A 16,166-nucleotide genomic window follows, 5' to 3' on the forward strand; every position below is an offset into this window, starting at 1 on the left:
ACTAAAGGTTAATAATAGTTTGAAAACTATAAAATTGCTTAGCCTGAGTTTTGAAATTTCAAGATTCCACAAAAGGACAATGTTAAGTAAGTTTTAAAAAAATCATTTTTTGATTTAAATGTACTTTCAAAATCGATTGATGGTAATATTTTGAATAAGAAAGATTAATTAACTGATAAAATATTTTTAAAGAAAAACCGAGAAACTGGTGAAAAATTCATTAAAATGCTTTAGTCAATAATCCTTTAGTTTATTATTTAATTAATCATTTAGTTGATATAAGAAGACTCAAGTAACTCAAATTTTCAGATTACAACATAAAGTTATAAAAAAAAAGGAACCCAATTATTGAATTTGCAGGGTTTGTGCACATACAATCATAGGATACATTCTTTTTTCCAGAGGGTTAGCTTTATTTTTCTTTGCAAAACTTATCTCCTTTCTGTAAAGAGAAGGATCATCACAACCATATTAAATCTACCTTAATTAACTTGTCAAAAAACAAAAAAATTACATGGATAAAATTTCTGACTCTCAAAATGTGAGCATTTTTGAACATGTTACTAAAATATCTATATATTCAAACACTACATAGTGATGGTTTTGGTTTAAACAAATTATCATAAGTTATCAGGAATTCAGCAATAAAGTTATATTAATGAAAGTGATATTTCTGCTTTTTATAAGATCAGGCTTACACACTACTTATAAAAATGATTACTCATCAAGTTAGCCTTTAGTAATTGGTTGAGAAAAAATACTGGCAGAAACTTTCCTCAGTTTAAGATCATCATTCAAGATTTCAAACAAAGAGCAACTTTCTAATTCATTCCTAGAAAATACATACCAGGAAACTTACACAAATGCTAAAGGAGCTAATACAATAGCACAGAATATTTGAATTCTTTTAGGATGGCTGGAAAAATATTAGATATATTTAACATATTTACATAAATTGTAGAAATATTGAGAACTTTATAGCAAATACACTAACTTAGAAAAGAATGCTTAGCCACTTTAAACTTGTTTTTTTAAATATATTTTAAAACAAACCATTTTTAAATTGCACACACGAAAAATTAATCAATACAATTGTGACTGTTTCAAAACTAGTCTTTTAGAAAAGCAGCAGGTATGAAACTTAAAAAATCGTTATAATAAGAATTGATACAAATTGGCTAAGACATAAAAGTTGATATATATTAAATAACAAATACATTTAACATGATAAGAAAAATGATCTCTAATACATGTAACACATCTAAAATTATTTGTGCAACAAATGAAAGGCACAAAGGTAGGCCAAAGTAAGAAAGTTCGCTTCATAAGTTGTATTTTATTAAATTTACTTCAAAGATGAAACTCATTTGTTTACAGTATACAATCTCTTCAAGAAAGTTAATATGCTTTTAAAAACTTGCAAATAATAATGTAGCAAAAAATGTGTTTCAAAACAAAAATAAAAGAAAATTTTTGGGATAAAGTAAAAATATAATAGATATGGCATAATAATTAAGTATTTAATTATATTCATAAAATTTTTTTGCAGTATATGTTATACATTTACAAAAAACCAATTGCTAAACTTACTGATTCATTTGCATATGCTTCAGAATTATAAGAGAGTGCCTTGTTCCAAGTGACAATAAATGTTGTATTTGCATTAGCTGAGAAATTACTACCTACAAAACTATTTATGCTCTGTAGTACTTCATTGGAAGGTTTATTGTTAACAAACATCCCACATCCATTAGTGCAGTTTGGAGGGAACCATATATCAGCAAAATATCCAAAAATAGAGTAATTAGGAAATATATACCAGTTAGAACTTTCATTATCATTTGAATTTTGGAAGGTTGAATTGGTATATATTGCACCATTAAAACTTGCCTATAACAAAATAAAGTAGTAGAAAATGGTAAAGTTAATAACAAAATATAACTAATCACAGTAGTTTAATATGCACACACAAAAACATACGCATAGAATATATATTTATATACATATATATATATATATATATATATATATATATATATACACATATATACACAAATATACATATATACACTTACACACATTTATTATTACTATTATTATTTTTACTATTATTATTATTATTATTATTATTATTATTATTATTATTATTATTATTATTATTATTATTATTATTATTATTATTATTATTATTATTATTATTATTATTATTGTTATCATTATTATACAACTGAGTTATTAGTAAAACAAAATTCAGATCTAGCATTAATTATATTAATGCTATAATAATAGTTAATGTAATATTATAATAACTATTACATATTCCCTCTATATATTTAATAACTATTAGATATTCCCTATATATATATATATATATATATATATATATATATATATATATATATATATATATATATATATATATATATATATATATATATATATATACACATATATACACACACACACACATATATATATATAAATTTTTCGAATTTTTTGTATATAATAATAAGTTTTTGGGTAATCCTGCAGTTAAGTGGTGTAAAAGAATTTAATTTTTTGGCTTTATCGCTTTCGTTTAAAGAGGCTTAAAAAGCTCTTAAAACAATTGTAAAAACCAAAGTACATAAATTTCAAAGTAATTAGTTGTTTGTTTTTTTTTAAATGTTGTTTAATATTTTTGTTATTTGTTTTCATTGTAAATATCTAATAATTTTATCATTTATATTGTTAATATTTTTTATCATATTAATATATTATGTAAAACAAATTTTAACTCTATAGTTCAATTGTCATAGAAATAATAACATAAAATGTTAAAGAGTGTAAAGTGAAAATTATATAAAGTACTCAAAAATGTTTCTGATATATATTAATGATTTTATTAACTTGGCGATACTTAAAGACAATAACAATAAAAAGATTAGACCTAATTACAAGTATACATGAATTAGGAGTGGATAAATTATGATTAGAGGATAAGAAGGATTTACTTTAATTAGCAAAGAGAACATAAATAAAGTAAAGGCTACTTTAGCTACATTTATTTCAAAAGTGAAGAAAAAACTAAAATAATGTGGTAGAAATTGCGATTTTTTTATAGAAAAAGAATATCAATGGCTTCAAGAAAATTTTATGACAAAGAAGCCACAGTGGTTTTGAAAAACCTAATAAGAAATGGATGGCACTTGGAGAGCAAACCAAAAGAGAAAAAAAATAGAACAAACTGTTTTGGTTTTGCACTATTTTTTAAAACATGTATTTCTGCAAGAAATACATGTTTTAAAAAAAGTCAAATTTTTTCACAGAAAATTCAAAAAACATAAAAAGACACTTTGGATAAAACCTTTCCTTTAAATATGAGTGTAAAGCAAGCTCTTAATTTAAAAGTGAATACTGACCTCAGCTATAAACAATATTAAATGACCAAAAACTTAACCCTTGGACACATATTTATCCCCTTCTTGCACACTATTTTAGTGGAAAAAGTTAAATACTATCCTAAAAATTTTTTTTTTTCTCTGATTTCAGTTGTTACCATTAATATTGCTAAAGCTGTGTTTATGTAGATGGTATAACAATACCAATAGTAGCAGCTGAAATAAATGATAGTAATTCTGCCAGAATGATGAAAATATCTTGTAGAGTAATGAACCAAGATGTTGTGTATTGGTATGAAAATTCTAAAACCTTACGCGCGCGTGAACGCGTATGCACGCATTATACGCGTAAAAAATAATTTTGAATTCTTTGACCCTAAAACAAATTGGCGCTACTCGACTTTCTCCCCCCCCCCCCCCCCCCCTAATTTTATGATTGATTCTGATAGAGAATTTTATGCTGATTAAGAATCGTATAAAAACATGGGTCTCAAAATCAATGGAAAGTGCTCTAATTCGAAGTCAAAGTTGTAAAAAATCCCACTAAAAACCCTAATGTTCGCCATTTTGAAAATATTAAGTTAATGATCTTTTAGCTGACAAAAGCAAATTATTAATAGCATGGTTTTTACGTTAAAAAATTCGTTAAAGTATGTTTATCTTGCAAAATTTTTTGTGGCAAAGAAAATAACCGTTTTTTGATTTATTAGAGAATAAACTATATTGCAAGTAATGTACTTTTGTAATAAAATTTAAAAAAGAATTTAACAGTTTAGTTTCCTAAAAGAAGAACTTTTGAAACTCAGTTCATTGTTGTTCTATCACATGTAAAGTTTAGAAAACGTAACCTTCAAACCGTTTTTTTTAATAAAAAAAACCAGCGTACGATACAATAATAATTATTCATCAATTTTTCTACATTATCACATTCTACGTTCAACCTTTATTTGAAATCTTCTATTAATTTCATTTCGTTATAACACTTTCGTTACAATACTTTAAAAATAATAATTATAAGGCTTATGGAAACCAGGTCTGTTTATTGCGCAATAAAACGGTAATTAATTTTCGTTAAAAATGAAAGCGTTTTGAAAAAAAATGGCGAATATTAGGGTTTTTAGTGGGATTTTTTACAACTTTGACTTCGAATTAGAGCACTTTCCATTATTTTTGAGACCCATGTTTTTATACGATTCTTAATCAGCATAAAATTCTCTATCAGAATCAATCATAAAATTAGGGGGGGGGGGGGGAGAAAGTCGAGTAGCGCCAACAAATTTGAATTCTTTGACCCAAAAAACTATTAACTTCACATATATGTTTATTTACAATTTTTATCAAATTTTATTGAGCTTTTGCCGTTTTTTGATCATCCTGAGTCACTGTGCGATGTATACAAGTTTTCATGCATACCAAACTGTCGAAGTTTAAGTATTGCATATAATATAAATGAAAAAATAAAAAAACTTAAACAATGATTATTACTTTTAATTAGCTTTCGTATCAGTATTTCGTATTACTTATCTTTTTTTTTTCTTTTTATTTTACATTTCGAATATATATATATTTCGAACTTCGTTTTCTTTTAGTTTCATGACGTCACTTTCAGAATGTTTTCATTTTCACCACCGTAGAGTTTATTCAAGCAAAAATATTAAAAAATTTTGCGTCGCTTAACTGCAGAATTACTTACTCATCACAGTTGTCCAAAAATGAGAATAATTACTCCGAAAAGCACCGGAAAAACCCTTTGGTGGGAACAATATAGACACCTTCCTGATATGAAAAATCCAAAAATTGAAATCTTTTATGACGGTCCGAGAAAAAAAATTCAATTTGAAGTTTTAGGCATAGTCAAAAAAGTTTGCAAAACGGTACAATATGTATCTTTGGAATAAAAATCATAAAAATAAGTCAGAAACTGTATGTTGACTGCTTTGAGAATCATAATAAAACAATTTTTGCTTTTCTGAACTTTTTATTCTCAATAAATACAAGGTTATTTTTTCTTATGTAATCAAAAATTTCTTTACAGCACTTTCCACATATTAAATTCAAAAAACAAACAGTGCATCCCTTTAATTTTACTCAGAATTTTAAATTCAAAATGATGATTTTCTTGAAAAATTTCAACAGGTTTTCAAGAGAAGCCAATGCTTTCACAAGTTCTTGCTGTTGAAATCAACAAGACAATTTTGTAGGTTTCGCAAATATTCTGGATGGTCTATTGGCATCTTGCATCTTTCCCAATGTGTCCTGAAGTTGTGATGGCCTCTGTGGCCTGATCACTGTACTTGCCAAGAGATTCCTTCCTGTGATCAATGAAATTCTTGACATGAAAGAAGACGGCGTGGGCTTTAGGGATCACACTTGCCTTTGGCAAAGAAAGGAAGGATTTTTTGAACTGTGTGATTTTTTCAGCATAGTTACTCTGCAACTGATTTCCAAAACAAGAAGACACAACTGCATCAAACTTTCTAAGTGTATCAATCCATGGAAAAACTTGGAATGCTGAGTCTTCTTTAGCAAGTCTTTGAAGAAGATCAACATGTTTCAAAAGTTTTCGGCACTCATTACCAGCAAACTGGCCTCCATGAAATGGCTCAAGCTTGATATGAAATGCTTTTGGCCATTAATCAGCTTTATCCCAGGTTTCTTTCAGGGTTTTAAACAAATGGTTTACCACACCAAGTAAAAGATGAAGTTCCATGGGTGGGATCTTGTCAAGAACAAAAGTAGAGTCATGCACATCTAAGAGTGGATTATGAACAACATTTTGAAACTGCTTGGCCTTCTTGTGGTCCAGACCTGAATCTTGAAATGAAGCAAAGCACTTTCTTATTGAGCCTAAAGTGCGGAGTTTTCCACATTGTGACAAGTTACGGTGATCTGCATCACATCAAGTACATGGATGAGAGCTGGCATGGGATTGAAGCCCGCAAACAAGGTTTGCTAACTTCATGTCACAGGACAAAGAAAAATCTACTCCACTTGGAAAAATTAAAGACGAGATGCTTTTGAGGTTATCATAATATTCAGGAACATCCTCCGCAACTGCAACGAGAAGTTGGCGCTTAACTCCACTGTCTCTGGGTGTTTGAAATAACACAGCCTTTTTGCCTAGTGGTGAAATGGATGGAAGTCTTGTTTCTTCTTCTTGAATGCCAAGACTGACTTTAAGGAAACCACCTCCACCATCGATGCCCAACTTCACCAAGTAGTCACCTTGAACATGACGTTGCAACAAGACATCATTCAGTAGCTCAGACAGATTTTTGCAGTGAACCACAAGTTGTTTTCTGGACTGCTGCTTGTCATTTGAAATGGATATGTATGTGTGTGAGAAGTGGTCTACCAATTGCTTTCCAATGTCAAGAAACTTTTCTTTAAATCTTGGCTTGACAACTTTTGTATTTGTGACTTGGTTTAATGTAGACGCAAGTTTTTTGATGTTGTTGTTTGACAGTCCAGTGTTGTTTTGTAGGCAGACAAGATCTTGAGCTCGTAGAAGTGGCACATCATCAAACAGTTTCTTGGGGTTTGAAGGACCTTTAGGAAAGAAATTTGAAAAACACCAAATTGAGACACTTAAAAAGCAGTGGGCCTTGTTAAAATGCAAAACATTTTATGTAGTACTTTTACTGTTGAAGTATTAAGCAAGATTCCCTTTACCTGGAGTAATTGGCATGAGACGGCCTCCACCACTTTGCGCAATCCTGACAGTTCCATGAGGTGAGGACTGTTTTGCTGATATAACAGTCGATGCAATCTGTTCACTGGCTTTGGGATCATTTGAAGCAAGCTCTTTAAGATTTTCTCTGAAGGTGTATTAATTTCACTGATGTGACACTCCTCTTGCAACAAGTGAGAGACAGTCTGAACATCTTCTTTGATTTTGTGAAGCTCCTGAAGATTCTGATTTGTCCAAAGAGTGCTTTTGAAGTTCTTTCAAATGACCAATTCGACAAATAATGCAATCACAAGGCTGACCACGTGTCCCTGGTCTAACCAGGACTTCTGTGAAATCATAAAGTTTTGGGAGAGCCACATTTTCACCTTTGCACTTTTTTCCTAAAAGAACCCTGCAGATATTGCATATTCCACTTGGAACTCGTGAGTCAGAAAAGTCAAGTGTGAATGAAACTGATTTCTTGATTTGTTCAATCAAAAAACTTGTCAATTCTCGAGTACATTTGTTCAAACATAGAAAACAAACTGCTTTCCTACAGTCATTATGTTTTTTAACAGAATTTGGCATTTTTGCTTTGAAGTTAAAAAAAAAGTTGTCATGCAGAATTTAACATTTCGTCAGGTTAGAATTATTTTGTTCTATCTCCCATTTTAAACGTTGAAAGAAAGTTTTCAGAAAGTTTAAAGATTTTTTTCTATAAGTAAAAATTATTTAAAATTTTACTATTACTTTTTTAAGAAATAATAACTTATTCTTTAAATAATTTATATTTAAAGAAACTGTTTAGAAAAAAAATTTCAAAAAAAAAAATTATTTTAAAAGTAATCATTACTTAGTAAAATTAACAATTCATTTTCTCCCAACGTCTAAAATTGGAGATAGAACAAAATAATTCTAACCTGACGACTTGACAAAAACTGCTTTTTCCTGGAATTACAAAAACTTGTTTAGAATTAAATATTACTCACTAGGGCTTCGTTATAATAACAAAATGTTTTTAATACAATTTCTGACTTATTTTTTAATTTTTTTTTTTCCAAGGATACATATTGTACCGTTTTGCAAACTTTTTGGACAATGCCGAAAACTTCAAATTGAAATTTTTTTCTCGGACGGTCATAAAAGATTTCAATTTTTGGATTTTTCATATCAGGAAGGTGTCTATATTGTTCCCACCAAAGGGTTTTTCCGGTGCTTTTCGGAGTAATTATTCTCATTTTTGGACAAGTGTGTCATTGATTCTGGCCAATGATTTGGCCCTAATGTTTTTTTTTGACAATTTTTCTCACTGTTGTTTTAGATAAATGAGATTATTTGTCATTCTTTTCATTATCTGATGGGGTTTCACTAATTTTTTTGATGACACCAACTTCCCTGGGTGTGACAACTGAAGGCTTCTTTTCTGACCCTAGGATCAGTTTGAAATGTTCAAGATTTTTCAGCTATTTTTAACTTGATTGTAAATTGTCTCAGATATGTACCAACTTCCCTAATCGTATTTCCGAGTGAAGCAAATGGGATTGCTGCATTCAGTCAAAACGGAAAATTGTACTAATATACAAGTTCAACAAAATAAAAAATTACCTCAAAGGATGGAAAGAACGGGAAAAAAATCTGAATAAAGGACGAATTTTAATTACATTTGAAACGAATTATAGAAATCATTTGAAACGAGTTAGAGAAATTATTTAAAACGAATTAGAGAAATCGTTTGAAACGAATTAGAGTAATCGTTTGAAACGAATTAGAGAAATCGTTTGAAACGAATTAGAGAAATCGTTTTTATATTAAAACATTCTGCTAAACACTGATTGCATTAAAAACTGTTTGCATTGTAAACACAAAAGCTGATAAAAAATTGTGGAAGAGGTGGGGAAGAGGTTTTTTTTACGGTTTTAACAGAAACTCTGATTACGTGGTATTAGTTTAAACTTTTACAGCATTTGGTTAATAAGACTGTTCAGGATAAAGTAACTTATTCACTCGTTGATAACTTACTAAACAAATTACACCAAGGTAAAGGAAATTAGTTGTCGACACGAACAGATTTTATCATTTTTTCAAGACGAACGTATGAAAAATATTTAAATTTTTTTCGTGTAATCAAAGCCCGTCGATGATAAAATAGACCTGTAAGGATAATTTTCAAATGATTAAAAAAAAGTATAGCGAAATATAAAAAAGTTTTAATAAAATTATTTGTCAAGATCTGGTTTCATACAACTCCTTGGTCCTTCATTCAACAGCCTTAATTTTGTGTATTTTTTAAGTATTTTTTCTGATGTGTTGCCATTTTTTGCCTCGACTACTCTATAAGCTTCATAATATATATTCCATATGCATTATTTTTTCATAGGTGTATTTTTTAATGGGCTTGTTTATAATTCACTGATAAAGCAAAACCTTTTAAAAAGTTGTTCAAATTTATAATTGTCTTGCAAAATGCGGCCAGATATTTCACGCTTTCGTTTTTCATATTTCATATATTATTTTATTTGTCATAAAAAGCACATAACAACACATTTGTTTTTGTCAAATAAAAGTTAGTTTATATATAGCTGGTAAATCATATGTTAATGTTAAATACTTAAATATTCTTGCGGTTTGCCATGAATTGGCTTTGCTAAATTCTTTAAAACTGTGACAAATTATCTTTTTCTTTATTGTATTTACATTGACTTTTTATATGTTATTTATCCTTAAGTGTATATATTTCTGTTGTTAAACTTAAAAATGGAAAATTCTATAATATTCATAAATTGGAAGTCTACGGCAATATAATAGATGGAGTAGTTCCCTGGACATGAAACCTATATGCTCAAGGTAGCTACAAAACTAGTTGATATTTTGTATTATTTATTATATCTCAAGCTATACATGTACTAAAGTAGTTAAGTAAATGATCTGAATTTCTATATTATCATCAGCGTTATTTCTTAAAGTATTAAGAATGTCTAGTTATACAAAATTAAGCTTAAAACTTGGTTCTATTGCCGTTATCTTTAATAACTAAAAGGAAGTTGATGTCACTGGTTAGACAAGACCAAAAATTTTCTACGAATCCGACAGACTTTAATATAATTTAATTTCTATTGTTTAAAAGAAAAGATTTGCAACAACACGCAACGAGTCTGGTTCGCAAAAAAAAATAATATCGATGCACGTCCATCTCTTATACGTCCATGCTGCAACAGCACAATTTGCAGCAAAATAATTTATAATTAATCGCGATATAAAAATTCATGCTGAACATTTTAAATGTTTATTAAAAGTCCTGTTAGCATATTCTTCAGGTGGATACAAGTTAAATAAACCATGGTATGCTACAGCTATGTTTTTAACTTTAAGTTCATGATTGAATGTAATTTGGTGGCTGTATTGTAATTTGTAGGCGTATTTATTTGCTTATTTCTCAGCTTACTTTTTCCATTCCCATTTAATGATTATTAGCAGCCTGAATAATTTTTCTATAGTTTTCTATAGTTTATGACATACTGCATTCTTCTATGCACTTTAGAAACGCTGCCATCTTGCATAACTTTAACTAAATATTCGAATAAGCGTGCTTCGGGAAAAATACCTGCCTGGCAAAATAGAAATAACTTCTCATTAGCAAACACTATGAAAATGTATTAGAACTAAAAAGGCAAAAAATTTAAAAAAAAAGAACTCCTTTACAAACTTTCGTAGCTCTTAATTGCCATTACGAACCCGTGAGCTTCAAATTCGTCTAGCTGACATCAGAGAACAATGAATATTGTGGAATAACCAGTCATAAACTGTTATATAATAAGTTTATCTTATGTTTATCTGTAATAGGTTTCGATGTAAATGATTCATAAAATAATAAAGTCATGCCGTCCTCATCTTGTATTAAGATATTTAGTTCAGCAATAATTGCCAAACTTCAGTTTGGCGAACTTGCTTAACTTAACTTCAGTTTGCCGAACTTGCTTAATTAACTTCAGTTTGCCGAACTTGCTTACTTAACATCAGTTTGCCGAACTTGGCTTTAGCTGCACTTTAAATATTTTCATTTTAGCCGCGTTATTTACTTTTCTTCATCATTTGAATTCAAAATGAAAGTAAAAGAGAAATGTGACGGTATAATGTAGTTCAACACAGCTTATTGATTGCAATATGAAACCTGTTAAGCAATAAAACATTCCACAAACTTTTAATAAATGCAGCATCCCACAAACTACTTAAGTCTTTGTTGCTTTTTTAAAATAGCTTACCAAACAAATGCCGTCAGATTTTAAATACGTGAAATCTTGTTTACATATTAGATGAACCAAATTGATTTTAAAAAAAAATTTTTTAAATTTATCATTTTAAAAAAAAAAGAAAATTTTTCAAAAATTCCTCGATGTTAATCCACAGATTATATGAGATTGGAGTTGACAAATCTTGGGATATTTCTTTGAACTCGATACTCAAGGTATTTAGGTGTTAAAAAGAGTTTGTTTTCAATGTCGCCTGCAATATTAATTTTTTTACAAAATTAAATTATTTGTTAGCTTATTTCTGATGTTGCTGACAACAATAAAAAAGAAGAATGAATTCAACGCTTGAATAGTGTAAATTCGAATCAAATGTATGTAAAGATTAAAATTTCATATTTGAGCTTCTGACAATCTCAAACTTGAGAATTTCGCTTCAACAAGCATAGACAGTGCAACAAGATAGACGGTTCAACAGGCATAGACAGCTTCAAGAGGTGATGGCATGTTTGGGAGAACTAGTAACATTTCAATTAATTAAATGAAGTAGTTGGTTGAATGTGCTAAAATTTCACTCAAATTCACTTTCCTTTATAATTCAAAGGATAAATTAACCATTAACATAAAACGGCTCAACAAGATGAAAGAAGTTATTTAAACTAATAAGAAAAAACTCAATGGACTCTTAAGCAGAATACAGAGATAGTTGAGACTCTTTATTCTGCTTCAGCCCTAAAAGCCCATTTTCAACACAATCCAGTTAAAATGATTTTGTTTGAAAAGTTCTGTTAGATTGATTGGTTTGAAAGAACAAATCGTTTTATTTACAGTGCTCACCAAAAACTATACAGTTTGATTTTTAAAAAAGTTACATGCTTTTACTGTCGCGGGAAAAAATGCTTTACAAAAAAATTGAAAATTTAGTTCCTGATTTCACAAAGCAAGAAGATAATAAAAAATAGTACACTGAAGAGTTTTACAAGATCATCGACCAATGATGCAAAAAATCATAAAATTAAAATATTACCTTGGTTTCATTTTAAATACAGCTTTAATCAGAGGAATTTTTATAGTTAAAAATGAAAGAAGAAACAACGGCTTTTCATTTTAGAAGATGATCTAAATTTTTTTACAGTAATAAAAATGATTGGGAAAGTGTAACGCTTGTAGGCTTACCACCTGTATTTTTATAGATTTATAATAAATTTATAAATATACTTATAAATAAATTTTATTCTAATTTAAAAGTATTGACTTACGAAAAACTTTGTAAAGTTTTTTTCTCTGATTCTAAACTCATTAAGTAACTCTATTTCCTTTGTCTCATAGCTCAATTGTCCTTGATTACTTCCCCATTCAGATTCTACCGGCAAGCTACAAGCAATTTTAATAAATACAATCAGTACAAAAAGTTTAAATGCATTCATCTCCGAACAATCTAACCTCAAGAGACAAATGAACTTGTTAACCGTTCTGCAGTTTGAAGGTTAAGTAGAATGATGAGTCAATGCTTTTGAGTATTAGGCCTAACACATATTTTATTCAAACCAATAATAGACATTTAATACCATGAAGATTAAATTTATAGTTTCGGTTTTCGTCGTACAAAAACTCAAATATTTTTTATTTTATACTTTCTTATCATAATCTTTTTTGTTTTTAATCTAAATTTGTAATTGGTAAGTCTTTTTATTATGTTTATAAATAAGATATAAATGATTAGATATTGCGGATTAATTAACTTGAGAAAGATTTGATTTTTATTTGGTAACATGCTTGATGTTTAATTTAAAAGAATCTTATTCTGAGTTTTTTTAAATATTCTAAATTGCTACAATTAGTACAAAATCTAATACTTGATTTTTTCAGTTACGAAAAAAAGAGGGAAGATTATTTTAATGAGATTTGGCTTATGATGTGCTAACAGGAATTTTAAGGTTAAAAATCAAACATGCTGATTTAATTGAGAATTAGAATTAATTTATAAAGGTAAAGATCTTTTTAATCAACCTGATTTGAAATTTGTTTGAAATTTGTTTTTGTTTAATTATTTACTTTTTGTTGTGGTTTTAAGTATTTCTATGCTAACTAATTTTTTAGTTAGAAGATGCTAACACATTGAACATTTTTTATTGCAACCCATCTTCGATATAATATTCCAAAAGACTTTAAAGGCTTAAAAGACAGGAAGTTAGTGTACTTCATAAATATGACTAATAAATTTATTTATGTCTTCAATTTTAGTTTTCACTTTATTCCTGATATATCATTCAATATTAGCATTTATGTCTATCCTTTTTTAGGATACCATGTCAAAATATGATATTTTTTGAAAAGGGCACATTTGTTTTGATTTTTTTGGTTACCATCTTTATTTCACTGTATACTATTTAATCTAGGCTCAAATCTTAAAGTTGGAGTTCTTTATGTTTACACAAGCTATTTACACACTTTGTATCCAAGTTATCTATAAGCCTCTGTTTTGAAGCTTGGTTTATGAAGTAATTTAAGTTGCTGAGTTTAGAACAATCTGGTCTACTATTATTATTATTTTTTTGTTAGTTCTCAATCTTGCATCTAAATAATGATGAGCTGTAAGTTATATAGCTCTTAGTGGATGTGTACAATTTCCTAAACTATTCCCTTTCCTAAACTATCGGGCAAGTTGAGTAATATGATCCTAAAGTTTGTCTTCGCGGAGAGGACAAACTTTCCCCCACATATGACGGTGAAGGGGGAATTTACCGATTTAGCGGTACAATTTCCGTAAAAACTAAACCCTATAAAAGTAAATTTACAGGGTGCGGCAGCGATTCGCGAACTTTTTAGAACATTTTTCAAAGTGAATTCTTAAAGCATTAAAAAAATATATTTATAGAATATTAATAGGAGAAAAGTTTAAGATAAATACTTTTCCCACCTTAACATTCAATTAGGTTCCCTTTTTTTTTTGATTACTGCCTCAAGCCGAGGACGGAAGGGCTAGCAGGTGGATGTTCTATAGTCCCTTCACATTAAGTTCCAAGCACAGGTAATTGATGACTTTAGTGACTTAACACTTGAGTGGGCCTTTTTGCAACCCTTACTCTCAACTACGTTCCACACACTATAGTCAAGAGGATTCAGGTCAGGGCTGGATCCCCTTGACTATAGTGTGTGGAACGTAGTTGAGAGTAATGGCCAAAAGTGTATGGGCCAGAAATTAGCCATATTGTCCTCAAGATATTTTTGAATTTTCTGGGCCCGTGACAAGATGCATTGTCCAGTTGAAAGATGGAATTGTTTTCTGGGAATTGTCTTCTTCAGCAATGGCACCACATAACGTTTTAGTAAGGTAATATACAAATCAGAGGTAACTTTTTCTTTCTCTTTGATGTAGATTGGTGGACATTAGAAGCGATGATTCCTAGCATCATGATGAACTGAGGGTAGTTGGTGTGACACATAGGTGGTGCTTTGTCACCCGCCTGCACAATGAATCTGTCATTACACCTATTTATCACACAGTCAACACTAAAAAGTTTTTCATCTGAGAAAACTTTAGCTGTTGACGAAGCATGGCTTTTTGCTGATTCAGAAGCTTCTTTGATCGCTCCAATCCTAAATTTTTTAGTCTTTCTGCCAAAAGTTGAAATGAAGGTCGGGCCTCACTGACTTTTCCAAGTGTTTTTAGAGTTCTTCTGACTGTCTTCTTATCTACTCATCAACATTGAACAGTTTTGCTGTCTTTCTGATGATACAGTAGGATTCTTTTCAATATGCTTTTTAAGCTTTTCTGTGAACTTTTTATCAACTTTTTTGTTCACTGGAGAAGGCATTTTGGCTCTCTCAGCACTGTCACGTTTTTTCACCTTGTAAAATGTAGTTTTACATACTTCAGAAACACGAATTATGTTAAAGATGAGTTTTTTGGGTCTTTGCCAATTAAAGAAAAATCACAACTTTGATTAAATTCACAGTATTTATAACAGCGAAAAGAAATCAATAATAACGAATACAAAATTTAAATATTAAAAAAAAATTAGCTCGAAAAATTCCATATAATCAAAAGACGTCATCAAGACAGATTTATATAGTACAAAGACCAAAATCGCAACTCCAATAAGGGATACTGAGAAAATTATACACGAAGTAATCACCGCAGTTTAAAATATTCACTAAACCTGCATCGCTGGCACAATAAAACGAATAGAAATGTAAGGTAGCAGTTACTATGCCGTCATTTTCACTGGGATGTGGGATTGAAAGCCAACCTGGATATTTAACACCGCAGTGATTTCTTGACTCGATGCAACCTTGATCCCACAATTTCCCACCACTTTCTGGACTGAATCTCACCCACATTGAGACGTTTTTAACTAACTTATTATCGCATGAAATATTTAAAGGGGTTTGTGGTAAGCTGCCGGGAATATATCGACGCCAAGTTTCGTTTAACTCCACATAGTTTTGACACTCTAATGGATCTACATAAAAGAAAACAAGATAGAAATGTAAACTTGACGCAATAAACTAAATCCGAGCAAGCAATATTTTTTGGCATTAGATTTTCATATTGACTTACTTAAAATAGAAGACTAACAGGCGACTTACTTTGTTTATCGCACCATTTTCCACGAAAGCCAGGCGAGCATATGCATTCAATGCTGCCATTTCCAACTGAACTGCAATAACCATTTTGGCATAAGAAGGAACATTCGCGTTCAGCGAAATGGGCATCTTAGAAAAAAAACTAACATTAAAATTCAATTTCCATCACAAGCTAAGAAACTGCGAAATAAACTTGAAAAGAACATAAGAAAATTTATAGCAAATTTTTTATAAATTTTTGCTCGTATAGGAATTCAAAAAATTATAATATAGTAATTCAAA

General features: G+C 29.6%; 1 protein-coding gene and 1 long non-coding RNA gene across 2 annotated transcripts in view; one reads left to right on the forward strand and one right to left on the reverse strand.

Annotated features, from left to right (window-relative positions):
• Positions 1-16,166, reverse strand: part of LOC145185030 (uncharacterized) — an 81,391-nt gene that overhangs the window by 23,570 nt on the left and 41,655 nt on the right. Inside the window, exons 31-35 of the mRNA XM_090094359.1 lie at positions 15,888-16,013; positions 15,366-15,760; positions 14,995-15,145; positions 12,554-12,783; positions 1,591-1,890 (exon numbers count right to left, since the gene is read on the reverse strand). Of these exons, the coding sequence (XP_089950485.1) occupies positions 1,591-1,890; positions 12,554-12,783; positions 14,995-15,145; positions 15,366-15,760; positions 15,888-16,013 (1,202 nt within the window). The remainder of the gene's footprint in view (positions 1-1,590; positions 1,891-12,553; positions 12,784-14,994; positions 15,146-15,365; positions 15,761-15,887; positions 16,014-16,166) is intronic.
• Positions 12,995-13,532, forward strand: LOC149886274 (uncharacterized). Its single transcript, XR_016454188.1, has 2 exons — positions 12,995-13,283; positions 13,395-13,532. It is a non-coding gene; the product is annotated as an uncharacterized LOC149886274 (long non-coding RNA).

This window comes from Hydra viridissima, unplaced genomic scaffold (assembly GCF_058129835.1).
Source record: "Hydra viridissima isolate aposymbiotic clone 2 unplaced genomic scaffold, HvirCarnegie_v1 scaffold_7, whole genome shotgun sequence".
NCBI lineage: Eukaryota > Metazoa > Cnidaria > Hydrozoa > Anthoathecata > Hydridae > Hydra > Hydra viridissima.